Raw genomic sequence first — 27,840 nt, 5'->3', positions numbered from 1 at the left:
CTCCCAAAGTGCTGGGGTTACAGGTGTGAGCCACAGTACTTGGCCTTAAGCAACCTTTCTAAACAAGTTTTAATGTTGATCGTCCTTAAGTTGAAAACTCTCTTCTTGCTTGTGTGCTTATTCCCTTTGCAGCACCCATGGGGCTTTTCTGCTGATGTCTGCAGGGGAACAGACCACACAGCCCAGGGAGTTTTACACTGATGGACAAGGGCCGTAGAACCCACCACATCCGAGTTCTACAGCCCTTGGTCCCTCCGGCCCACCCTTGCCTGGACTCTTCCGTGTGCACACACGCTTCCCACTGCCCAGTGCTCTGCCCACCTGGCTCTCCGCAGAGGGCACCCCTCATTCCTTGCAGGTTTCTGCTGCAAGGCCACCCCATCAGGGCCGCCTTTCCTGACACGCTGTGCCCCGTGCCTGGCCCTTTCCATTTCACTTGCCCTCCCGGACAGGTCTCCACTGTGAGTGTTTATTACCTGTCTCCCATCAGGGGCTGTCAGGCCCTGAGGGTGTATGCTCAGTGCCGAGTCTCTGAACCCCAGGACGGGCCCCGCACCTGGCGGGCACTGCTAATGTTTGCTGCATGCACCTAACATGCTCCTTATGGCACGCCCCTCTCTAGGCAGACTATTCTAGGGAGCGTTTTCACTCTCTGAGATCCTGCACAAATGCACACGAGTGAGTGTGCATGAGATACGGTGATCCCAGCCCAAAGCTGTTGCACCCCCAGGGGACACTGGCAATGTCGGGACATCTTTTTGCTTGTCACAACTCAGGTAAGGGGTAGGGCTTGCTAGTGATTTGGATGCTACAGGCATCCAGTGGGTAAAGGCCACAGAGGCTGCTGGACAGCTTATAATGCCTAGGATGGCTCCCATGGCAGAGTCAACCTTCTGAATTGTCAACAGCGCTGGAAGGAGAGCTGGAGAACCCTGTCTGCTCACCTGCAGACATCAGCAGGAGAGCCTCACGCAACAAGAGTTTTCAATTTAAGGACGATTAGCATTAAAACTTGTTTAGAAAGTTTGCTTAAGACCAGGTGCCGTGACTCACGCCTGTAATCCCAGCACTTCAGAAGGCCAAGGTGGGCAGATTGCTTGAGGCCAGGAGTTCAAGACCAACCTGGGCGACATAGCAAGACCCTGTCTCTACAAAAATTAAAAATTAAAAAATTAGCCAGGCATAGTGGTGCATGCCTATAGTCTCAGCTACTCAGGAGGCTGAAGCAGGAAAAACACTTGAATCCAGGAGTTTAAGACTGGGGTGAGCTGTGATTGCAGCACTGCACTCCAGCCTGGGCAACAGAGCAAGACCCTGTCTCAATAAATCAATAAATATATTAAGATTGCTTATAAATTTAGCCAGTTAAATGTTCTCATGGCCAAGGTTTCATTGGGCCTGTCTGCGCTTGACAATTTTATTTGACTCCACTGTTGAATTTCTTCCGTGTTGTTAGTTCGGGCTAATGTGACACAGAATGGCTCATTTTTGGCTGTGCGTTTTTTTGTCTTCTGTGTACAACTTTTAAAATAATTATATGGAGTATTTTCTGAGCACAGTTTGTAAATTTTGCCAAAATATAAGGACCTATGTCCCAAGGTGTCAGCTTTTTCCTTGTCTGACTATATTGTTGGAGGGAAAATCATATGAAAAGTCGGCATTTTAAGGCATATGTTGCCTACATCTCCTTTGTGCCTGTACATTCTAAGAAATGTTATTAGATTACTGTAATCTGATTGAACTAGACCCCTTGCAAGAACAAAGTGCAGGTAAAAAGTCACTAATATTAGGAATAAACACGTGAAGATATTCTCCGTAGGAAACGTCTGAGTGCCCTACCTCTGGGGAACTGTGTGGGGAGGAGGCATTGCTCACTGAGCACCTGCTGCCTGGGGCTCCACGCTGGACTCTGTATGGGGACACTGGGACAGATAAGATGTCACTGATGGCCACAAAGGCATCTCTGGGCTTCTGAGTCAGATACACCATACACACAAGTCACTCTAATAGAAGGCAGGATCTCCAAGGTGTCTTGGACGAGATGTAGAGAGGGGACAGGGGTTGCCCCTGGTTGCAGGACCCAGAGGTCTTCAGGAAAGAAGACATGGCAGCCGTGGGCTTTGGAGGATAAGTGGGAGATCACCAGAAAGCAGGGCAGGGACACAGGGGCAGGCATTCCGAGGACAGGACTCGGCCCCGCAAAGCCCAGAGTCCTGCTCTGGGACAAGGTTGCCTTTGCGCCATCATGCCTATCTGCCGGGCCGTGTTGTTGGCTGACCAGAAGTGAGACATGTGCTCTCTCTTTGTGTGATTCTTTGGCATCAGATCAAGGCTCTCATCAAGAAGTACATTCAGAGGCAGCAGACGATCAACTTGGTGGTGGTTCCCTGTAATGTGGACATTGCCACTACGGAGGCGCTGAGCATGGCCCACGAGGTGGACCCCGAGGGGGACAGGACCATAGGTAAGAAGAAAGAACCAAGCTTCCAGGGGATAGGAAAGGGAGGGAGGGACGCCCATGGCTTTGGAAGGTCCTAGAACGTATCATATTAGAGATGCCCTGCATCTGTGCTGAACACAAGTGCTGTTCTGTTTGTTCCTTAGGATTGGCTTACTGAGGGCTGAAGTAGGTAATATCATCTACCTAGTAGATGGATCTGAGCATGAAAAAAAAAAAAAAAAAAAAAAAAAAAAAAAAAAAAAAAAAAAAAAAAAAAAAAAAAAAAATCTGTTTGAGTATTAACATCTCCAAGGAAATTGAGTACTTCTTATTAATAGTTTTCTGGTCCTCTCATTGTCACAAACTCAGATAATCAACAGTTATCAATAAATATTTGCTATTATTTCTCTTTTTTTGAGATAGAGTTTTGCTCTGTCCCCCAGACTAGAGTGCAGTGGCATGATCTAGGCTCACTGTAACCTCTGCCTCCCGGGTTCAAGCAATTCTTCTGCCTCAGCCTCCCAAGTAGCTGGGACTACAGGCACCTGCTACCACGCCTGGCTAATTTTTGTATTTTTAGTAGAGATGGGGTTTCACCATGTTGACCAGGCTGGTCTCAAACTCCTGACCTCAGGTGATCCACACACCTTGGCCTCCCAAACTGCTGGGATTACAGGTGTGAGCCACCGCGCCCGGCCAGCTGTTATCATTATAAATTCAGTCAATCACTATAGTCATAGGATATGCATGATCTGCTCTTAGTATAGCCCAAAGCAATAGAAAATAAATGCACATCTTCTTCTTCTTTTTTTTTAACTTGGGATATTTTATTTTATTGTTAACTTTTGTTTTAGGTTCAGGGGTACATGTGCAGGAGGTACAGATTTTTTACATAGGTAAACGTGTCATGGGGGTTTGTTGCACAGACCATTTCATGAGCCAGGTATGAAGCCTAGAACCCATTGGTTATTTTTCCTGATCCTCTCCCTCCTCCACCCTCTGATAGGCCCTAGCGTCTGTCTGTTGTTGCCCTCTATGTGTTCATGAGTTCTTATCATTTAGCTCTTACTTTAAGTGAGAACATGTGGCATTTGGTTTTCTTTTCCTGGGTTAGTTTGCTAAAGGATAACGGCCTCTAGCTTCATCCCACAGAAATGCAAATTTTCTGTGCATTCTAGGTCAAGTATAGAAATAGAGAAAAGTGTGCTGGGCTTAAAAGAGAAACAGACCCATGTTCATAGCAGCATTATTCACAATAGCCCAAAGCAGGGAGTAACCCAAGTGTTCACAGATAAATGGATGGATGGATGGATGGATGGATGGATGGATGGCTGGATGGATGGATCGATGGATGGATGGATCGATGGATGGCTGGATGGCTGGATGGATGGATGGATGGATGGATGGATCGATGGATGGCTGGATGGATGGATGGATGGATGGATGGATGGATCGATGGATGGATGGATGGATGGATGGATGGATGGATGGATGGATCGATGGATGGATGGATGGCTGGATGGATGGATGGCTGGATGGATGGATAGATGGATGGATAAAACATAGCATATACATAAAACAGAATATTATTTAACTTTAAAAAGGAGGGAAATTCTGAAACACACCACAACATCCTTTGGAACTTCGAGGACATTATGCTAAGTGAAATTCCAGTAAGAAAAGGACAAACACTGGGTGATTCTACCTTATTTGAGGTCCCTAGAGTAGTCAGCACATGCTGACAGAAAATAGAATGGTAGCTGCCAAAGCCTGGAGGGAGGGGAAGTGGGTGGTTGTTTAATGAGTGAAGAGCTTTAGTTTGGGAAGATGAAAACATTCTGGAGATGGATGGTGATGATGGTCACACAACAGTGTAAATGTCCTTAATGCCACTGAACTCTAAGCTGGCTAAAATAGGAAAATATGCATTATGTGTACTTTATTACCATTTTTAAAAGAAATATTTTTTTAAAAAAACAAAGTAACTGAAGACAATAGGGGGAACATCCTATTTTTATGAGTTGAATTATTCCCTTGCAGACTTGAGTTATGTGTATTTTACAATTCTTTTAAAAAGGAAATTGAGGCTGGGTGTGGTGGCTCCCACACCACTACACTGTAATCCCAGCACTTTGGGAGGCTAAGGTGGACGTATCACCTGAGGTCAAGAGTTTGAGATTAGCCTGGCCAATGTGATGAAACCTCGTCTCTACTAAAAATACAAAAAATTAGCCGTGTGTGGTGGCAGGTGCCTGTAGTCCCAGCTACTCAGGAAGCGGAGGCTCGAGAATTGCTTGAACCCGAGAGACGGAGGTTGCCATGAGCCGAGACTGAGCCACTGCCCTGCAGCCTGAGCAAAAAAAAAAAACTCAGTCTCTCTAAAAAAAAAAAAAAAAAAAAAAAAAAAAAGGAAATTGAATGACTATCTACACAATACTTTCAAAGGATGATAATAGAGCAAATTTGATGATAATATAATAGTGGTTTAGAGAATATCAAGTGTCAAAAAGAACAGTGGATCACTATTTTCATGCTGTCACTAAGCTGGTTTCCCACCAGCCATCGCTAAATGCACATGGCCTATTCACTCGGCTCCAGCTGAGCTCCTAGCCCCACTCGAGACAGAGACTGCTCCTGTCGAGGTCACCCACACCCTCTGCACTGAGGAGCGCATGGCCACGTCTCCGTCCTCATCTTTCCTTTCTTAGCAGCAGTCACCCCACTTGCCCACTCCCTCCTTCCTGAACCTCCCCCCTTCCTTCTCTCTCTCTCTCTTTCTTTCTTGGGTCACCTCTGTCACTGGCCAACTGGAGGTCACATTCTTAGACTCCTCGTCTTCTTGCCTCTTCAGTTCTCAGGCCTCTAAGTATGGTTCTGGGCTCTCCTTCTATGAACACATCATCACATTTAGTGATCTTATCTGGCTATGGTTTGGGATCCCATCTGCATGCCAGTGACTCCCAACTCTGTACCTGTAACCCTCACCTTGCTACACTGGACAACTCCATTTGGCTGTCTGGCCAATGTCTCCAGTTAAACATGACCAAAACAGAATTCTTGGTTTCGTACTCCATTCCAATTCTCCTCCTCCCCAAGGCTTCCCCACTTCATTCACAGAACCCATATGCCCACCCAGTTCTAAAGCCAAACCCAACAGTCCCACTTGAGGCCTCCCTCCCCTGCCTCCAAGTCTAATGTATCTGAAGTCCTGGTGACCCTGCCTCCAAGACGGGAGCCAAATCCATCCACTCCTCTCCATCCCCAATGTCACTACCTAGGCCAAGCCACATGGTCTCCTGCCTGGACAGCTCAAACATGCTCCTGCTGTTCTAGCACTCACCTTGCCCACGGCAGTGCCCTCTCCACTGGCCTTCAAACATGTCAATTGAATCATGCCCCTCCCTTGTTTACATTCTCTCCTGCTGCCAGCTCACGTGCATATGAACCCCCGACTCCTTTATCTAGAAAGCAGAGTCCCGGGTGACCTGGCCCCACCTGCCTCTCTGATCTCATTCCCATCGCTCTCTGCCTTGCTCACAGCCCTCCAGTTTGGTTCTGCTCTCGCTACTCCCTCTCAAGCAGGATCGGGAGTGCTCCTTCTCCATTCCCACTAGGCTGACTCCTCCCTCCATTCAGATCTCAGCCCAAATGTTGCCTTCTGAGAGAGGCGCTCCCTGTCTAACCAATCTGAGGCTGCATCACCCATCTCTGCCCACAGTCATTTGCCGGCACATCACTGTATGTTAACTCTCTGCATGACTCTTAGAACTATCCATTCTTCTTCTTTATTTCTTGTATATTATTAGACTCATTTATCTGGAGAGAGAGGTTCAGGAATAGTAGATCAGAGAGCCAGACTTACCCATAAATTAAAATGAAAGACAAAATAGCAGAAGATAAACTGGGCACGGTGGCTCATGCCTGTAATTCCAGCACTTTGGGAGGCCAAAGCGGGTGGATCATGAGGTCAGGAGTTTAAGATCACCCTGGCCAACATGGTGAAACCCTATCTCTGCTAAAAATACAAAAATTAGCTGGGTGTGGTGGTGTGCACCCGTAGTCCCAGCTACTCAGGAGGCTTAGGCAGGAGAATCACTTGAACCAGAGAGGTGGAGGTTGCAGTGACTCACTGCAGCCTGGGCGACAGGCAAGACTCTATCTCAGAAAAAAAAAAAAAATAGCAGAAGGTGACATTCACCTTTCCAACACACACAAACAAGAAATGCAGCGGCAATTTGACACTCAAGCAACACAAACCAAAAAAAGCACTCGAAATTCGAAGTTTTCAATCCAATGCAAGCAGGAAGGAGTGGGGGCAGAGGAGGGGGAGAGGAACGTGGGGAGGAGGAGATCAGAGGAGGCGCCACAAGCTGGGGTGGGAGTGAGTCTATGTAGGAAACACTAGAGAGGGGCTCCCTTCAGTAGAGAACGAGGCGTTGTTGGAAACATGGCACATGGAGCAGTTCACTCCAACCATGCCTGCTGCCCTGGTGCTGGGCACCCAGTAGGCACCCAGGAAACATTTGTTAAGTCAACTGTCCAGGAGACTGAATGAACTAGGTGAGAGGGTGAGGAGGTGAGCCAATAGAAATGCAAAGAAGAGGGGCGATGAGGGAATGAGGGTGGAATGAGGCACCGGAGGATCAAGGCCACAGGAGACTTTGTTGGCCAAAATAGGAGCCCAGAGTGTGGTGGGAGTGAAACCTATTTGAGGGGATCACTGACCTTTCCATTTCCCTTCTCTAACCATCTCACAGGGATCCTGACCAAACCAGATCTAATGGACAAGGGCACCGAAAAAGGTGTCATGAATGTAGTTCGGAACCTCACATACCCCCTCAAGAAGGGCTACATGATCGTGAAGTGCCGGGGCCAGCAGGAGATCACCAATAACCTGAGCCTGGCAGAGGCAACCAAGAGAGAAATGGCATTCTTTCAAACACATCCGTATTTCAGGTGAGACTCTTCTGAAAAGCCCTAGAATTAGACTCCATGGAAGCCAGCCCACCTGCCAGAGTTGGCCAAGACGATGACCAAACTGTATATACAAATTACACAAGGTAGCAGAACCTATGCTCACCTAATTGTTGTGTTAAATTTCTTGACTTATTTAGACAAATTATCGTGTCTTAGATTCTCATGGTGATGCTGATTCAAGACTGGAATGTGTCATGACATAAAGCATGGAACACTTTGGTGTCCCAAAATCTTTCCACTTGCTTTCTGATTTGAGCCCTTATATTAAGAGATACGTAAGGCAGGTGAAGCTTTCCCCATTTTCATAGATAAGCATAATGGGGTCAAACAAATAATGAATGGGAACAGGACTGAAAACAGAGCTCCTAACCTCCAGAAACCCGTGTTTACCTTTGTAAATGGCACACAGGAAAACCTGCTCTGTAGAACTGTCCACGTGTTTAGAGCCTACACACTAACTGGTTGTGTTAAATAGAAATTGTCCTATGGAGACTCTAGTTTGTAGGACGCTGGGATTTTTCCCACTGAATGGAGGACTTTTCCCCTTCATTCAGAAACTTGCTATTCCTGAAGGATCTGGGAGCACAGAGGTCACTCCTGCTCGAAGGAGAGCTCACGGGAAAACAGTGCAGTTAAGCAGAGCAGGTCTGCTGCTTGCCAACTATGTGATCTGCAGTATGGGCCCCCTTCTCTGCATTTTGGCTTTCCCATCTTCTCCAGGGCATCCTACTACTGCCTCGCAAGATTGTGGTTAGGATTAAAATAACATGACTTACACAAAGGTCTTGAGCGCCAACAGCCAGACTCAGTAACCATCACCCGGTTCCTTCCTTCTTCCTCTCTGCTCCTGCTCTGAGTGGATGGAGCATACTGGTTTCAATAGCACTGGAGGTCAGGAGGAGAAAACTCTCCTCCCTGAGCTGGAGGAAGATTTCAAAACAATTAGGCCCATGGTTCTCCATGCTGAGTGAGCAGCAGACTCTCTGGAGAGTGCCTTCAAATTGCGCTAGCTTTGCCCTGCCCTGAGGTCTGGGGAGGGGCCCGAGACTTCATGCTTCTAACAGGTTCCTTCTGGTTGAGGCTGATGTTGCCAGTCCAGGGTCTTCTCCCTTTGCAAACCGCTTCTCAAGGTCTTTGGGAAATCTGAAATCCTTGCATGCCCACTTGCTGGGAGCCAGCCCTTGCAGTGAGAGGCGCTGGCAGTGCTGGGGAATAATCCTGTGTGCTTCCTCCTGAATTCCTGCTATTGGCAAGCACGCTGCAGCCACGCTGCCTGCCGTGTGGCTGCAGCAAGCAAATGCAGCCAGCTGCTTCACCTTTCTGCACCTCAGCCTTTCTTGCTGTAAAGTGGTTAAATGACTAAATATGTTAATATTTATAAAGCCCTTCGTTTGGTGCCTGGCACTTAGTAAGCGCCGCATAATAAAACACTAATCTGGGCAAGTCACTTAGTCTCCGTGAGGCTGGGCTTGTTTTCCTATAGCTAAGATGACCTAACGCATGAGTTTGTGGGGATAATAGAAAGGGAGAAGGCAAGGAAACTTCCTGGCTCATGCTTGCCTGGGTACAGGCTGGTGGCAGGTGTCTTTCTCACGTACCACCTGGCTTTCTGATGGCACGTGTTGCCCCAGGGAGCTGCACTCACCTATCACGTACGAAGTCCGGTACCAGAAAGATGGTCACACAGGTGCTTCCTGAATGCATGAGTGGTCTGTCTCGTTTCAGAGTTCTCCTGGAGGAAGGGTCGGCCACGGTTCCCCGACTGGCAGAAAGACTTACCACTGAACTCATTCTGCACATCCAAGTGAGCCATGTGGGTGGGGTGGCAAGCAGTAAATACAGCATGCCCAAGTCACTCTCTTGGTCTGGAGTTGGCCAAGATGCCCCACGGATCTGTCCAAACAAACAAACAAGCACCCTCTGAAAACTGTCTCACTCACCATCACAGACTCACAGGAAGAATTTCTGTGGGAAGTTCTGGGGAAGCAACAGGTCCATAGTGTTAAAATGAAGGGTTGAATTGGTCAATGGGGGGGAAGAAAAAGAGAAGGAAACAAACTACGATACCTGTTCAGCAATGTCAAAAGGAGGGACCACTGAGGGAGCAAGTTTTCTTTTTTCCTATATGTTGTTAACACTTCCTGGTATAAAAAAAACTTTCTTGCCAGGCACAGTGGCTCACGCCTGTAATCCCAGCACTTTGGGAGGCCAAGGTGAGCGGGTCACCTGAGGTCGAGAGTTTGAAACCAGCCTGACCAACATGGAAAATCCCCATCTCTACTAAAAATAAGCTGGGCTTGGCGGTGTATACCTGTAATCGCAGCTACTCAGGAGGCTAAGTTAGGAGGCTTGCTTGAACCCAGGGAGGTGGAGGTTGCATTGAGCCAAGATCATGCCATTGCACTCCAGCTTGGGCAACAAGAATAAAACTCCGTCTCAAAAAAAAAAGTTTTCTTCTAGCCTCAAACTTGTAAGAAATAATCAGTTTCTAAGAAATAAATCAATTTTCACAGATTCTCTAAAGCAGACAACTACAGACAAGGGCCTCATGACATCATCAATTATAGAAAAACTTTGGTTAATTGAGAAATCGAATAGTTTTAGCACTTGCCTAAACCTTCACTAATGAGGCTAAGCAACATGGGAAGATTTCAGTTTACCCTTAGAGCAAAGATGACTCTAGATCCTAGGACTTGGCTCATGCTAAATTGTGTATCAGACAAAAGCCATGACTTACTTGAGCCAGGAAGCACATACTCAAAGAATATTTGGTTGGAAGGAGCCAGTGGTTCTCCAACTTTAAGGCACACAAGAATTACCTGGAAAGTTTGTTACAATTTAGATTCCACTGGGCACTGTGGCTCACATTTGTAATCCCAGCATTTTGGGAGGCTGAAGCAGGCAGATCACCTGAGGTCAGGAGTTTGAGACTAGCCTGGCTACCATGGTGAAACCGTCTTTACTAAAAATACAAAAATTAGCTAGGCATGGTGGCATGCACCTGCAATCTCACCTACTCAGGAGGCTGAGGCAGGACAATTGCTTGAACCTGGAAAGTGGAGGTTGTTGTGAGCTAACATTGTACCACTGCATTCCAGCCTGGGTGACAAAGCAAGACTCAATCTGAAAAAAAAAAAAAAAAAAAAAAATTTAGATTCCTGACTCCAGCCCCAGAGTTTCTGACTTAGAAGGTCTCAGGTAAGACCCATGGATTTGCATGTTTAAGTTCCCAGGTGTTCCTGGGAACATACTTTGAGGATCACTGATTCCAGTGGGATTCACTAAGTTTGAAGAAGAGGGTTTGAAACGTGTATCACTGTCTAATTGAAAAAAAAAATCGTATTTTTTTTTGCAAAAAATAAAAATGTTGCATTTTTATAACTTTTGCAACACAAATGCTTTAATTTAAAATCTATGATTTTTTTATTTTTATTTATTTATTTTATTTTTTATTTATTTTTTTTTTGAGACGGAGTTTCGCTCTTGTTACCCAGGCTGGAGTGCAATGGCGCGATCTCGGCTCACTGCAACCTCCACCTCCTGGGTTCAGGCAATTCTCCTGCCTCAGCCTCCTGAGTAGCTGGGATTACAGGCATGTGCCACCATGCCCAGCTGATTTTTTGTATTTTTAGTAGAGACGGGGTTTCACCATGTTGACCAGGATGGTCTCGATCTCTTGACCTTGTGATCCACCCACCTCGGCCTCCCAAAGTACTGGGATTACAGGCGTGAGCCACCGCGCCCAGCCGTTAAAATCTATAATTTTTAAAAAAATCAACTTAATTATTACAATGATAATTTGAAATACCAGAAGTTAATACATTTTACCTACAGGTACAAACTGTCTCCCAAAAAAGAACCTAGGAGACCTTAACAATGGCCTGGCATGAACCTGTCTTGCCTTGACATGCTGACTCACAAACCACCTCCGAGTCCCAGGGAGCTCCCCCTGCCCAGGGGCTGCAGCATCCTCATCCACCAGGGCAGGAGCTGGGGCCACTGCTCCCCGACATGTCTTCACCTCAGCGTTTACGAGCAGGACTGGGGAGTTGGTGGGCAGGGTGTGGTTCGACACTGCTGCTCACTGGGTCTGCAAAGATGGCAAGTAATCGGATTCTCTGAGTCTTAGTTTCCTCTCTGGCAAGAAAGAGACAGCGTTCCACAGTGTGGGGGTTCAATGAGGTGTGGGCTGTGGTATGAACCACAAGACACAGGGTTTTCCAATTTATAACACTCAAATTGTCACCAAAAACCCATTTTACCAAAGCCATTGCACATTATATTCAAGTGTTCTTGTTCTCGAAATAACAAGGCACCACGCCAAATCAAACCACCACCAAAAAATAAAAGTGAAAACTCCACCACCCAATTTCTCACCACTCCAACTGCACAACAGAATGCAAAATTCCAAGTCTGGCCGTCCAGGCTGCGGGACGTGCCTGTTGCATGCAAAACTCTCTTAGGGCTCCTCAGTCAGTTTCTATCTCACTGAAACTCGCAAATTAGCAATTACAGATCCTCCTGAATGCTTTAAAAGCCTCCTTTCCATATACCGAAAAAATCTGCTGGGCAATCTAATTAAGCCGCAGTTTGATTGTTTGCTTTGTTTTGTTCAGAAATCACTCCCGTTGTTGGAAGAGCAAATAAAGGAAAGCCACCAGAAGGCGACGGAGGAGCTGCGGTGCTGTGGGGCCGACATCCCCACCCAGGAGGCTGACAAGATGTTCTTTCTGATTGAGGTGAGATTTAAGCAGGACTCCATGTGGCACTTCGTGCTTCCCTGGTGGCCCCGCAGCTGTCCTTCCCCTTCATCACCCATGAGATGAGGTGAGCGGGTGGACATCTCCTTGCAGTGCCGGTCCCAGTACTTTCAGATGATTTCAGCACCGACTATTGACTTTGTATCATTTTCAGAAAATCAAGATGTTTAATCAGGACATTGAAAAGTTAGTAGAAGGAGAAGAAGTTGTAAGCGAGAATGAGACCCGTTTATTCAACAAAATCAGAGAGGAGTTTAAAAACTGGGTATGCATACTTGCAGCCAATACCCAAAAAGGTGAGTTATGGGCAGGGCTTCCCGCAAAACAGGGTGGTGTTTACCCAGACCAGAGGCCACTTCCAGCACGTGACCAGTGTGCCAAGAGGTGAACATACCCATCCAAGACCACAGGACCCTTGGTAATTAGCAACTGCCTCTCAATGACCAAAACCTGGAAATATGGGGCATCGACCTCACCAAGTCAACAAAGGGCAGTTCAACTGCCTCTGAGGTCCTCTTGCTTCTGCGTTTTGTTTTACTTTGTTGAGGCAGGGTCTCCCTCTGTTGTCAAGACTGGAGTGTAGTGGTGCAATCATGGCTCACTGTAGCCTCAACCTCCTGGGTTCAAGTAATCCTCCCACCTCAGCCTCCTGAGTAGTTGGGACCACAGCTGTGCACCACCACACCCAGCTAATTTTTTTACTGTTTTGTAAAGACAGGTTTTTACCACCATTGTTCAGGTTGGTCTTGAACTCCTGGGATCAAGCAATCCATCTGCCTCAGTCTCTCAAGGTGCTGGGATTATAGTTGTGAACCACTGTGCCTGGCCTTGCTTCTCAGTTTTGAAGCTAAATGACACAGTATCCACCTAAGGAATTCGCAGAGCAGCTCAGGGTACCTCAGGACCACTATCCTGAGTGCCTTGAGGAAGCCTGTGCCCAAAGCAGGTGTCCAGATGACCCTGGGGGCCAGCCCGACGTGCGAGTTCTCCAGCCACTGCTGAGTTGAGTGCACGCCTGCTGGCTGGCCATGGTGCCTGCTGCGGACACAGTAGACATGCAGCCTTCATTAGCAGCAGCTAAACATCAGCCTGGTAGAAAAAGTGACGTGGATGCTTGCTCATTTTGGTAATATTGAATCAGAGCTTGGCATGGGTGCCAGGGGACCATGGGAGAGGGGAATTCACTTGAAATTATTTACCATCTCCCCCTCGGGAAGGTCTAGGGTGTGATGATCTAGTTGTAGCAGTAAGTAAAGACTAGATGAAGTAGCAGTTCTTAACTGCTTAAATGTGCCCAAGTCACCCAAACAATTCCACTCATCCCAATTGCCCCTCTCTTTGCCCCTAATTCAAGACCAGAGAGATTCCTGGTTTGATAAGAGCCTCCTGGCTTCATCTGGCTAAGTTCTAATTCCCATGTGCTCCAGCCCAGGTGCCAGTAGGCCGTGTGTGTGTGTGTGTGTCCATTTTCATACTGCTATAAAAAAACTACCTGAGACTGGGTAATTTATAAAGAAAGGAGGCTAAATGGACTCACAGTTCCACATGGCTGGGGAGGCCTCAGAAAACTTACAATCTTAGCAGAAAGCAAAGGAAAAGCAAGCACGTTCATCACAAGGCAGCAGGAGAGAGAGCAACGGGGGAGCTGCCAAACACTTTATTTATTTAGAGTTTCGCTCTTGTTGCCCAGGCTGTAGTGCAATGGTATGATCTCGGCTCACTGCAATCTCAGCCTCCCATGTTCAAGCAATTCTCCTGGCTTAGCCTCCTGAGTAGCTGGGATTACACTTGTGCACCACCATGCCCAGCTAATTTTTGTATTTTTAGTAAAGATGGTGTTTCAACATGTTGGCCAGGCTGGTCTTGAACTCCTGGCCCCAAGTGATTCTCCCACCTCCACATCCCAAAGAGATGGTATTATAGGCATGAGCCACCATGCCTGGCCTCTGAGCAGATTTTTCCTACCAGTTAGAAACAGTAACATCTCTCTTGGGGTCATAACTTTCAACTGAAACACATTTTATTTATGATTTAAATTTTATTTTCATAGAATAAGATTTTTGTTTCCCAAAAGTCAATATTTCTCAAACTCCTATTATTAGACCATGAATATTTTTCTCATTGTGAACAAAACTCCACTTTGCAACACTGACTCTGCGTACAGTGGGGAGCAAGCCTTCCAAAAACTGTCGCCAGCTTTACAATGTCTGTAGAATTATTAGAATTTACCATGGTGGTCTGTTTGATGTTGCAGTTAAAAGTATTATTCATGAAGAAGTTGAAAAATATGAAAAGCAGTATCGAGGCAGGGAGCTTCTGGGATTTGTCAACTACAGGACGTTTGAGACCATCGTGCACCAGTACATCCAGCAGCTGGTGGAGCCCGCCCTGAACATGCTCCAGAAATCCGTGGGTGAGGACTTCCCTGCAGGACTCCCAAACCATCACTCTCGTACCTTCCATAGACCCCAATGCCTTGCAGGGAGAGACTGGAATGGAGTTACCAAACACAGCCTGCAGACCCTCTCAGTGGTGTGCTAGATTGCTACTCAGAGTGGTCTGCGAGCCAGCAGCACGGGCAAGGCCTGGGAGCTGGTCAGAGCTGCAGAGCCTGACCTTCTGCGTGAGAACTTGTACTGAGGTTTCCAGGAGATGGGAAAGCACACGGAGTGCCAGAGGTGCTTTCTGTCGCTGTCCTTCAAACACATAGAGGAGCTGGCAAGGGTGGTTCCTCTCGTCTTTGGGGGAAAGGCCGAGGGTGCACATGCGCTTCATCTGTATCAGACACAGCTCCTGACACAGCTGTGTAAGGCAGCGGTCCCCAGCCTTTTTGGCACCAGAAGCTGGTTTCATGAAAGACAATTTTTCCACAGACCGGTGAAGGGTAAGAGGAATGGTTTGGGGATGATCCATTGCATGACATGCATTGTGCACTTTATTTCTATTATGACATTGTAATATAAATACAATCATACAACTCACCGTCATGTAGAATCAGTGGGAGCCCTCAGCTTGTTTTCCTGCAACTCAACAGTCCCACCTGAGGGTAATGGAGACAGGGACAGATGGTCAGGCATGAGATTCTCATAAGGAGTGCGCAGCCCAGATCCCTCGCGTGCGCAGTTCACAGTAGGGTTTGTGCTCCAATGAGACTGATGCCACCGCAGATCTGACAGGAAGGGAGCTGGCAGCAATGCTCCCTAGCTCACTGCATACCTCCTGCTGCTTGTCCCGATTCCTAGCAGGCCACGGACCGGTACTGGTCTAGCCCAGAGGTTGGGGGCCCCTGATGTAAGGAATAGTCAGATGCTAACATGGTGAGAACACAGGCTCCATGCAGCCATGGGAACTGGACAGGACCTGCCCAGGCTGCATGGGGGCTGGATTGTCTTTGTCCCTGGAATGATGTCCCGCCCTCTCCTGACTTGGTCTGCAGGTCTAGGGAACTCAGTCTCCTCGAATGGGTCAGTGTATCATCAGTTATCCTCCCTGTGTCTTTAACCAGTTTTATTTCTGCTTGCATTTTACTGATGTTTTCTTCTTCTTCTTCTTCTACTTTTTTTTTTTGATCAGAAATTGTCCAGCAAGCTTTCATTAACATGGCCAAAAAGCATTTTAGCGAATTCTTCAACCTTAACCAAACAGCTCAGGTAAGCGCCCAGAGTTCACTTGCTAGTCACCTGGACCACTGGCCATTCCCCCTTTGAGAGACGTTGAATATTCACTGTGGTTTAGAACCATGAGGCCAAGGATGCAATGGCAGGGCTGGGGGGCTGTGGGGACTGGCGGGGTTTGGGGGTCTGGTGGGGCTGGCGACTCTGGGAGCACCTGCCTGCTTGGCCTCTGCTCAGGAGTAGGCTTCACTCCCCAGGAGAAATGAAAGGAGGCCCGTGCCCTGCCATCCGTTCTGCATGACCTCACGCAGGACGTGGCGCTGCACTGAGGACTGGCTGGTAGGCTGAATCTTTTTCAAGCACAAAGCACAGCAGTGTCTACTATTTCTGCTCCCAAATGTGTACGTTTGATTCAAAGATGTTGCCATAGCTCTATGGGTTTCTACTTAACTCTTTCTACTTCACCCTGAGTTACCCCTCAGCAAAGCCAAGTGACAGGATGTGACACTTGGGCTCTAGATAACATTTCTCTTCTGCCCAGGCCTGGGCTGTTGGATTGAAATCTCATTCCACAGTGCAGGCAAGCAAGAAAGACAGTTTCCATCATTTTTCCGTAATGTAAATTAATATCTTCTGTCACCCTTTTTGCCTGTTGGTGAAAATTAAATCTCAGTTCTGACTCTCGCCCACTTTCTCAGGGGCTGTATCTGGGTCCCGGGTGCCTGCTTACGGGGTGGGTGACCTGCCTGGTCCCCAACTACCAAGATGTTCATTGTCCTTCCCAGGCCTTGGACACCTTGGTCCCTGAGCTCCTGCCCAGCCCCGTTGGGACACAGGAAGCGCTCTGCTGCCAGCCCGACTGCTCTAGGCCACAGGAACTCTGGCGTCCACCAAGGGCCTTCGCGTCTTTCGTGCTGCCCTTGGATACGCATAGCCTTGCAGCAGTTCCTGGCTCCAGGCCGGCACCTGCGGGGCTGCCCAACGCCATGGCCTGCACAGTCCCCTCAGCCACGTCAGAGCCTGAGGGTCTTGTTGCCCTCTGTGTCACAAATCTTGAGGAGGGAGGCACAGGCCACTTCTGCTCCCAGAGGTTCCACTGTCTATGGTTGTGTGAACCAAAAAGTGACTGAGGCAGATCCGCCTCCATCGGATGTTTTTTTCGCCCAGGCCAAGGACGTACCTGGGAAAAAGAAACGCAAGTCCCAGTGCAATCTGAGACCTGTGCCTTTCCTAAAGAGGGTGTAGGGGAACTTCAGTATTTAAAGGGGAAAGAGCGAGCAGGTGGGGAAATAAAAAGGAAGGAGAGTAAGCAATGAGGCAGAGGTCACACTCTCGTGAGGCTCTGACCAGCACTCAGTGAATCTACATTTATATGCAGAAAGAAAGGTGTGGAGGGAAAGTCAATCATGCTTTCATCTCACGTTCAGTAAATCTACATTTTACATGGGATTAAAGTGCTCATGTGAAATCACAGCTGCCTGTTTGGGAACAAAAGGAATGCAGTTATTGTGTGACCCAGTCCCCAAGCTTCACTTTCCCTTTGGCATAGTAAGTTTCGGGTCCCAAGATTCTATTTTTTTTCACAGTTGCCAGACACACTCAAAAAAAAACAAAAAAAGAAAGAGAAAAAGCAGCACCCGTGAAGCTTCACCTCTGACACGCAGCCTCTTGCTCTCAAGCCACCGCTTCTGCTTTCAGTTTTAAAAAGTCCGATTGAAACTTGAAAGCCTAGGCTGGGCACGGGGGCTCACACCTATAATCCTAGCACTTTGGGAGGCCAAGGCGGGCAGAGTTTGAGACAAGCCTGGCCAACATGGTGAAACCCTGTATCTACTAAAGATAAAAAATTAGCCAGAAATCACTTGAACCCGGGAGGCAGAGGTTGCAGTGAGCCAAGATCGTGCCACTGCACTCCAGCCTGGGCAGCAGAGTGAGACTCCGTCTCAAGAAAAGAAAAAAGAAAAAAGAAACTCAAAGCCAAGACATGACAGTTTTAGTTCAAGCGTCTATCACAGAGTCCCACAGATTGGGCGTGCCTTACTGACAATAAAAATTTGTTTCTCGTGGTTCTGGAGGCTGGGAGATCCGTGTGTGGGCCTGGTCGGGTTGCGGTGACGGCTGTCTTTCAGGTTGTGGACAGCCACCACCTTCTTGTGTACTCTCACATGGTGGAAAGAGAGCTCTGGGGTCCCTTTATAAGGGCCTCGGTCCCATTCCTGAGGCTTCCCTTCCTGACTGATTGCCTCCCGCCCCCCAATACCATTACCTTCCTGCTTTGGTTTCAACATGTAAATTGGGGGGTGGGGGACACAAACGTTCAGTCAGTGGCAGTGACTCTTCTCTGCTATATCACCTCTTTCTTTCCTTTTTTTCTTTTTTTTGAAATGGAGTCTCGCCCTGTCACCCAGGCTGGAATGCAGTGGTTCCATCTTGGCTCACTGCAACCTCCATCTCCCGGGTTCAAGCAATTTTCCTGCCTCAGCCTCCCAAGTAGCTGGGATTACAAGCGCCTGTCACTACACCTGGCCAATTTTTGTATTTTTAGTAGAGATGGTGTTTCACCATTTTGGCCAGGCTGGTCTCCAACTCATGACTTCAGGTGATCCACTGCCTCAGCCTCCCAAAGTGTTGGGATTACAGGCATGACCCACCATGTCCAGCCGTTTTCATATAGAGTTTTGCTCTTGTTGCCCAGGCTGGAGCACAATGGCGTGATCTTGGCTCACTGCAACCTCCACCTCCCAGGTTCAAGCCATTCTCCTGCCTCAGCCTCCCAAGTAGCTGGGATTACAGGTGTACAACACCACGCCTGGCCTAATTTCTGTATTTTTTAGTAGAGATGGGGTTTCACCATGTTGGTCAGGCTAATCTCGAACTCCTGACCTCAAGTAATCCACATGCTCAGCCTTCCAAGTGCTGAGATTACAGGCATGAGCCACTGCACCAGGCCAATCTCTTTCTTCCTTGACTGTATGGGTGATTCCTGGGAAACACAAATATCACACTATTATCCAGTGTTCGTCAGCACTGGAACCATTCCAGCAGAAGCAGAGCTCCAGGAATGACTGACACTGTCCCCGCAGTATGGACTAAGCCTGATCCTGCTGAGGGAGCAGAAAGCTGGTGGTGTGGGAGGGACTAGGGATGCGCAGAGAGAAAGAAAGGGCAAAAGAGGAGGCGTGTTGCAGGGGGAGCGAGGAGACTGGGCTCATAAGGACGGAAAGGGCAAGGAACAACTTTCTAAAAGTTACCGTTTCGAGTCTCAGCACTTCTTTGACCTTGGATGAGTTTTAATTCTGAATTCAGCATAATAGTACTTCTGAATTTGTGTAAGCCAACAGGAAAGAGGAAAAAGAAGTAATGTGTTTGTCCTTCTTATCTAACCAGAGCAAGATTGAAGACATAAAAATGAAACACGCAGAAAAGGCAGAAAGCATGGTCCAACTTCAGTTCAGAATGGAGCAGATGGTGTTTTGTCAAGATCAGATTTACAGTGGTGTTCTGAAGAAGGTCCGGGAAGAGATTTTTAGCCCAATGGGGAAGCCTTTACAGAAGATGAAGGGGGAGTCTCATTTTTCCAGTGATGGGTCTTCAGTTTCCTCCCTTACCGAAATAGGTATCCACCTGAACGCCTACTTCTTGGTGAGTTCCTGGGGAAGGAGGCAGGAGCAGTGCTTCTGGCATTTGCAGAGCTGAGCAGGGGCTATTCTAACCTAGAGAGGCTTTTGCTGAGGGGTGGAGGGGATGGAGGGAGGGCCCACTACAGTGTATTAAGCCGTTTTGTACAATGATAAACTACTCCTATATCTTCTCATTTATCATTTTACATGAACCCTGTGAAGGTACTTTTAATTAATTTGCCCACAGCCAATTTTTAAAGTGGCAGAGCATGTACTCAAAATTAATTCTGATCCCAAAATTCTTTATATTTCACATGGAGTACATGCATTACAAAATTGCTATGATCAGAATACAGCAAAATACAGCAAACATCAATGATAATGGCTATAAGTCAGCTTTCCTTGGTGTTCAGAAGGCCCTAACATGTTACACTCACCAGCCCCACAAGATAGGAATGAAATTTCCTTTCCCTAGATTTTGTGACCCAATGAACTTTTTGGTTTCTGGCCCTCCATCCAATATGCAAGTGTCACGGTGCCCAGGAAGGAAAAATAGCTTTTAAACTGCAAAGACACCTATCTCCCGAAGCCCTTTCTCAATCAGAATAGAGAGTGGTTTTCCAGCCGTGGGCTTCTGGCTGCCAGGCACACTGGCTGTGCCGATGAAGATGGAATGAGGGGAGGATTCGAAACGGCCCTCATGCACCCCAGAAGGGAGCCAAGGGAGTCCTGGGCCTGGGGGTCTCTCCAGCAGGGAGGAGCTGTGGGGATGCCCAGAGGTGGTATGGGCTTGCTAGCCTACCAGGGGGTTCTCAGTGCTAGAAGGGATACCTAGAAGTACAGAGGGGTTATTGCAGATACAGCCTTCATGGGGTTTGTTGCTGACCACTGGAGTGGAAGTGGGCGGGACCACCAGGAATTAGCAAGGCAACCATATGTATACCCAAGAACGCCATGCCTGCCTTCCCTCTGCAACCACGGACCTTGGACTGAGACCACTCCAGCAAACCCTTCTTACTCCCTCTTCCAGGATACCAGCAAACGTCTCGCCAACCAGATCCCATTCATAATTCAGTACTTTGTGCTCCGAGAAAACTGTGACTGGCTGCAGAAAGCCATGATGCAGATACTGCAGGAAAAAGATCGCTATTCCTGGTTGCTTCAAGAGCAGAGTGAGACCGCCACCAGGAGAAGAATCCTTAAGGAGAGAATTTACCGGCTCACTCAGGCGCGGTACATGCTCTGTAAATTCTCCAGTGAAGGGATCCACTGAAGCGTGGTGAAGCCTGTGGTTGTCTTCCTGTGCGTACTCATTCATTGTAAGGGGAGACGGTGCAGGATGCTGCCTCTGCTTTGGGGCCAGACTCTTCTGCTGCTGTCTGTGTCCAACTTTACTGGACTCCCCCAGCACCAGAGCATATATCAGAGGTCCACACGGGCTCAGCTGTCTCCACACTCAGCCCTTCCCTGACCTTCATGAAAAGGTGTTTCTCCAGTCCTTGGGACTTGTAGCACACAGTTACAGTATCCTAAGATACTGCTACCATTCTTTGCTAATTTGTATTTGTATTCCCTCCCCCATACAAGATTATGAGACCCCAGAGTGGGAAGGTCTGGGTCGAATACTTCTTTTGTATGTCCAGGGTCTTGCACAGCACATGCAGCATTGGAACTGCTTAATAAATGACATCTCACTAAAGGAATGAGTGCTGTGGAGTGATGGAGATCCGTGAGGCTATTGCTCTTAATTAATCTCTTGAGGTCATGAGATTGAGACTGTCATGGCCAACATGGTGAAACCCCATCTCTACTAAAAATACAAAAAATTAGCTGAGCATGGTGGCACGTACCTGTAGTCCCAGCTACTCAGGAGGCTGAGGCAGGAGAATCACTTCAATCCAAAAGGCAGAGGTTGCAGTGAGCTGAGACTGCGCCACTGCAGTCCAGCCTGGTGGCAGAGCGAGACTCCATCTCAAAAAAAAAAAACAAAATGTAGCCAGGTTCAGTGACTCATACCTGCAATCCCAGTGACTCCGGAGACTGAAGCAGAAGGACGGCTTGAGGCCAGGAGTTCAAGACCAGCCTAGTAACATAACGAGACCCTGTCTCTAAAACAATTTGTAAGTAGCCAGACATGGTGTTGCACACCTGTAGTCTCAGCTACTTAGGTGGCTGAAGCAGGAGGAACCCTTGAACCCAAGAGTTTGAGGCTGTAGTGAGACATGACTGCACCACTGCACTACAGACAGGGTGACAGAGAGCAAGACTCTGTCTCCACATACAAGCGCGTGTGCACACACACGCGTACACACACACACACAGAACTTCATACTAGTGATCATAATTATAGGTAATTTCACTTTCTTCTTCTTTTCCATTTTTTCCAAACTATGAACCTATAGATTCCTTAATAAAAAGACAATAGAATAAATATCATTGCTTATTTGTTTTAAAACCCAAGTTTGAGATGGAACCGAGTGATTGAAAACCATTCAGCTTTGTTCAGGTGTACAGTCAAGAAAGATTACATGAATTTCTTTCTTCATTTGCTGTAAAAGATGTTGGAAAAGAAAGTTCAAGTCAAAAATCACAGCTTGACCAGCATCTCCAAGAGGGCTCTTGCAGAGGTCTCTTTGATTTGTGTTCAAATGCTAGTGTATTCGTCTGCTATAGCTGCTGTAACAAATATCACATGCTGGGTGGCCTAAGCTACAGAATTTCGTGTCCTCCCATCTCCAGAGGCTGGAAGTCTGAGATCAAGGTGGTGTTGCTAGGTTTGGTTTCTCCAGAAGTTTCTCTCCTTAGCTTGCAGACAGCCGTCTTCTCACCAGGCCTACGCTTGGCCTCTCTCTTTTCTCTTTAAAGGACACCAGTCCCCTTGAATCAGGGCCCCACCCTTAGGACTCATTTAACCTTGATCACCTCTTTAAAGACCCTATCTCTAAATGCAGTCACATTGGAAGTTAAGGCCCCAACATATGAATTTGACGGGGGCGCAGAGGAGGGAGCCATAATCTGGTCCATAACGGCAAGGAAGAAAATAGGTGTGTGCACTCTAAACACAAAACTTGGGCAATGACCAAAAACTTGGAAAAATTTATCTCCAATTCAAAAGGCAGCAGGTCTGGCCTGAAGCAAACCAAATGATCATGGAAAGGCTGGCATTGAAAATTTAGAAGGTTGATTATTAAGCTACTCAAGGAGACATAAGAAAGCTAAATACCAATTAAAAGACATTCATAAAATAATACAGGATATGAATGAAAAAATCTCTAGATAATTAGATAGCATAAGTAAAACACAATCACAACTTCTGGAAATTAAAGACACACTTAGAGAAATGGAAAATACACTGGAAAGTTTCAACAACTGAATGAAACAAGCAGAAGAACTTCAGACCTCAAAGACAAGGCTTTCAAATTAACCCAATCTGACAAAGACAAAGGGAAAAAAATTGTAATGAACAAAGCCTCAAAGAAGTTTGGGATTATATTAAACAACCAAACTTAAGAACAATTGGTGTTCCTGAATAAGAAGAAAAATATGAAAGTTTGAAAAACCTATTTTTGAAAATAATTGAGAAAAAATTACCTGACATTGCTAGAGATCTAGACATCCAAATACAAGAAGCTCCAAGAACACCTGGGAAATTTAATGCAAAAAGATCATCACCTGGGCACATAGTTATCAGGTTATCTAAAGTTAGGACAATGGAAAGAATCTTAAGAGCTATTGGGCAAAAGCATCAGGTAACCTATAAAGGAAAACCTATCAGATTAACAGCAGATTTCTCAGCAGAAATAATATAAATTAGAAGGGAATATAGGCTCCTATCTTTAGCCTCCTTAAACAAAATAATTATCAGCCAAGAATTTTGTATCCAGCAAAACAGCTTCACAAATGAAGGAGAAATAGTCTCTTTCAGACAGACAAATGCTGAGAGAATTCACCACTAACAAGCCAGCACTACAAGAACTGCTAAAAGGAATTCTAAATCTTGAAACAAAACAGGGAAATATACCAAAATAGAACCTCCTTAAATCATAAATCTCACATGGCCTATAAAACAGTAACACAATGAGAAAAAAAGGTATTCAGACAACAACTAAATGCTCCACTTAAAAGATACAGAATGCAGAATGGATAAGAATTCACCAACGAAGTTTCTGCTGACTTCAAGAGAAACTCCTAACTCATAAAGACTCACATAAACTTAAGATAAAGGGGTGGAAAAAAGATATTGCATGGAAACAGACACCAAAAGCAATCAGGAGGAGCTATTTTTATATCAGACAAAACAGACTGTAAAGCAACAACAGTTTTAAAAAAGACAAAGAGGGACATTATATACTGATAAAAGGACTCGTCCAACAGGACGAGGTGCATCATAATCCTAAATATGTATGCACCTAACACTGGAGCTCCCAAAATTATAAAACAATTGCTACTAGACCTAAGAAAGGAGATAGACGGCAACACAATAATAGTGGGGGATTTCAGTACTCCACTGACAGCACTAGCCAGGTCATCAAGAGAGAAAGTCAACAAAGAAACAATGGACTTAAACTATACCCTAGAACAAATGGACTTAACAGGTATTTACAGAATATTCTAACCAACAACTGCAGAATATACATTCTATTCATCAGCATATAAAACATTCTCCAAGGTAGACCAAATGATAGTCACAAAACAAGTTTCAATCAATTTAAGAAAATTGAAGTTATATCACATACTCTCTCAGACCACAGTGGACTAAAATTGAAAATCAACTCCAAAAGGAACCCTTAAAACCATGTAAACACGTGGAAATTAAATATCTGCTCCTGAATAATTGCTGAGTCAAGCATGAAATCAAGATGGAAATTAAAAGATTCTTTGAACTGAATGATAATAATAGTGACACAACTTATCAAAACCTCTGGGATACAGCAAAAGTGGTGCTAAGATTAAAGTCAATAGCATTAAATGCCTACATCAAAAATAGACAAGCACAAATAGACAATCCTAAGTCACACCTTAAGGAACTAGAGAAACAAGAATAAACAAACCCAAACCCAGCAGAAGAAAAGAAATAACAAAGATCAGAGCAGAACAAAATAAAATTGCAACAAAAATATACAAAAGATAAATGAAACAAAATGCTGGTTCTTTGAAAAGATAAATATTGATAGACCATTAGCAGGATTAACCAAGAAAAGAAGAGAGAAGATCCAAATAAACTCAATCAGAAATGAAATAGGAGATATTACAACCTATAGCACAGAAATACAAAAGATCATTCAAGGATACTCTGAACACCTTATGCACACAAACTAGAAAATTTAGAGGAGATGGATAAATTCCTGGAAATATACAACTCTCCTAGATTAAACCAGGAAGCAATAGAAACTGAACAGGCCAATAACAAACAGTGAGATTGAAATGTTGGCAATTTAAAAAATTGAAATTATTCCAAAAGATAGAGAAAGAGGGAATCTCCCTAAATCATTCTATGAAGCAGTATCACCCTAATACCAAAACCAGGAAAGGACATAACAACAACAAAAAAAAAACTATAGAACAGTATCTTTAATAAACATAGATGTAAATATCCTCAACAAAATAGTAGCTAACGAAAACCAACAGCATATCAAAAAGATAATCCACCATGGTCAAGTGGGTGTTATACCATGGATGCATGGATGTTTTAACATGCGCAAATCAATAAATGTGATACATCACATAAAATTAAAAACAAAAATCACACAAACATCTCAATAGATGAAGAAAAAGCATTTGACAAAATCCAGTATTCCTTTATCATTAAAACCCTCAGCAAAATCAACATAGAAAGGACATACCTTAAGGTAATGAAAGCCATCCATGGCAAATCCACAGCCAACATTATACTGAATGGGGAAAAATGGAGCAAGATAAGGATGCCCACTTTCACTACTTCTAGTCAACATCATACTGGCAGTCCTAGCCAGAGAAATCAGACAAGAGAAAGAAATAAAGGGCATCTAAATCAGGAAAGAGTAAGTCAAATTGTCTGTTTACCAGTGATATGATTGTATACCTAGAAAACCTTAAATATTCATCCAGAAAACTCTTAGATCTGATAAATGAATTCAGTAAAGTTTCAGGATACAAAATCAATGTACATAAATCAGTAGCACTTCTGTACACCAACAGCGACCAAGCTGAGAGCTGAGACTCAAATCAAGAACTCAACCCCTTTCACAATAGCTGCAAAAAACAAACAAGCAAACAAAAACTTAAGAATATACCTAACCAAGGAGGTGAAAGACTTCTACAAGGAAAACTACAAAATCCTGCTGAAAGAAATCATAGATGTCACAAACAAATAGAAACGTATCCCATGCCCATGGATGGACAGAATCAATATTGTGAGCATGATCACACTGTCAAAAGAAATCTACAAATTTAATGCAATTCCCATGAAAATACCACCATCACTCTTCACCTAACTGGAAAAAACAATCCTAACATTCATATGGAACCAAAAAAGAGCCCACATAGCCAAAGCAAGACTAAGCAAAAACAATAAATCTGGACACATCATATTACCCAACTTCAAACTATACTACAAGGCTATAGTCCCCGAAACAGCATAGCACTGGTATAAAAATAGGCACATAGACCAATGGAACAGAATAGAGAACCCAGAAATAAAGCCAAATACTTACAGCCAACTGATCTTTGACAAAGCAAACAAAAACATAAAGTGAGGAAAGGACACCCTATTCAACACATGGTGCTGGGATAATTGCAAGCTACATGTAGAAGAATGAAACTGGATCCTCATCTCTTGCCTTATACAAACATCAACTCAAAATGGATCAAAGACTTAAATCTATGACCTAAAACCATAAACATTCTAGAAGGTAACATTGGAAAACTCCTTCTGGACATTGGCTTAGGCAAAGACTTCATGACCAAGAACCCAAAAGCAAATGCAACAAAAACAAAGACAAATAGATGAGACTTAATTAAGCTGACAAGTTTCTACACAGCAAAAGAAATAATCAGCAGAGTAAACAACCCACAGAGTGGGAGACAATTTTCACAAACTATGCAGCCAACAAAGGACTAATATCCAGAATCCACAAGGAACTCAAACAAATCAGCTAGAAGAAAACAAATACTGCCATCACAAAGTGGGCTAAGGACATGAATAGACAATTCTCCAAAGATATGCAAATGACCATCCAACATTAAAAAAAAAAATACTCAACATCACTAATTATTAGGAAAATGCAAATCAAAACTGCAATGGGATACCACCTTATTCCTGTAAGAATGGCCATAATAAAAAAATCAAAAGCCAATAGATTTTGGCATTAATGTGGTTAAAGGGAAAACTTTTACACTGCTGGAAGGAATGTAAACTAGTACAACCAATGGAAAACAGTAGCGATTCCTTAAATAACTAAAAGTAGATATACCATTTGATCCAACAATCCCACTAGTAGGTTTTAGCCAGCGGAAAATAAATCATTATATGAAAAAGACACTTGTACACATGTTTGTAGCAGCACAGTTCCCCCAAATGCCCACCAGTCAACAAGTGAATAAAGCAACTGTGGTATATATATACCATGGAATACTACTCAGCCATAAAAACTGAAATAATGGCATTCACAGCAACTTGGATGGAGCTGGAGACCATTAGTCTAAGTGAGTAACTCAGAAATAAAAAAAAAACAAACATTGTATGTTCTCACTCATAAGTGGGAACTAAGCTATGAGGATGTAAAGCCATAAGAATGATACAATGGACCGTGGGGACTCAGGGGGAAGGGTGAGGGTGGGGTGAGGGATAAAAGACTAGATATTGAGTACAGTAGAAAGTGCTTGGGAATTGTGTTCGCAGCCGCCGCCGCGCCGCTGTCGCTCTCCAACGCCAGCGCCGCCTCTCGCTCGCCGAGCTCCAGCCGAAGGAGAAGGGGGGTAAGTAAGGAGGTCTCTATACCATGGCTGGTACAAAGCAGACTGCCCGCAAATCTACCGGTGGTAAAGCACCCAGGAAGCAACTGGCTACAAAAGCCGCTCGCAAGAGTGCGCCCTCTACTGGAGGGGTGAAGAAACCTCATCGTTACAGGCCTGGTACTGTGGCACTCCGTGAAATTAGTCGTTATCAGAAGTCCACTGAACTTCTGATTCGCAAACTTCCCTTCCAGCGTCTGGTGCGAGAAATTGCTCAGGACTTTAAAACAGATCTGCGCTTCCAGAGCGCGGCTATCGGTGCTTTGCAGGAGGCAAGTGAGGCCTATCTGGTTGGCCTTTTTGAAGACACCAACCTTTGTGCTATCCACGCCAAATGTGTAACAATTATGCCAAAAGACATCCAGCTAGCACGCCGCATACGTGGAGAGCGTGCTTAAGAATCCACTATGATGGGAAACATTTCATTCTCAAAAAAA

The 27,840-nt window shown here is 45.4% G+C and overlaps 2 protein-coding genes across 3 annotated transcripts in view; both read left to right on the top strand.

Annotated features, from left to right (window-relative positions):
- The window catches only part of MX2 (MX dynamin like GTPase 2), a 45,281-nt gene extending 24,167 nt beyond the window's left edge, over positions 1-21,114 (top strand). For both annotated transcript variants that reach the window (XM_017538614.2, XM_037742068.1), the window contains 9 exons: positions 2,326-2,464; positions 7,198-7,396; positions 9,143-9,221; positions 12,034-12,156; positions 12,332-12,473; positions 14,432-14,590; positions 15,751-15,827; positions 19,179-19,433; positions 20,442-21,114. In XM_017538614.2, coding sequence (XP_017394103.1) covers positions 2,326-2,464; positions 7,198-7,396; positions 9,143-9,221; positions 12,034-12,156; positions 12,332-12,473; positions 14,432-14,590; positions 15,751-15,827; positions 19,179-19,433; positions 20,442-20,684 — 1,416 coding nt within the window. In that variant the 3' untranslated portion in view covers positions 20,685-21,114. The remainder of the gene's footprint in view (positions 1-2,325; positions 2,465-7,197; positions 7,397-9,142; positions 9,222-12,033; positions 12,157-12,331; positions 12,474-14,431; positions 14,591-15,750; positions 15,828-19,178; positions 19,434-20,441) is intronic.
- A 6,164-nt stretch (positions 21,115-27,278) lies between these two features.
- Positions 27,279-27,832, top strand: LOC108311240 (histone H3.3A-like). Its single transcript, XM_017538620.1, has one exon. The coding sequence runs from the start codon at positions 27,391-27,393 to the stop codon at positions 27,799-27,801; it is 411 nt and encodes a 136-aa protein (XP_017394109.1). The 5' UTR covers positions 27,279-27,390; the 3' UTR covers positions 27,802-27,832.
- The last annotated feature ends 8 nt before the right edge of the window (positions 27,833-27,840 follow it).

Source organism: Cebus imitator, unplaced genomic scaffold, assembly GCF_001604975.1.
Source record: "Cebus imitator isolate Cc_AM_T3 unplaced genomic scaffold, Cebus_imitator-1.0 Scaffold112, whole genome shotgun sequence".
Taxonomy (NCBI): domain Eukaryota; kingdom Metazoa; phylum Chordata; class Mammalia; order Primates; family Cebidae; genus Cebus; species Cebus imitator.
This window is presented reverse-complemented; position numbering and strand designations above follow the sequence as displayed.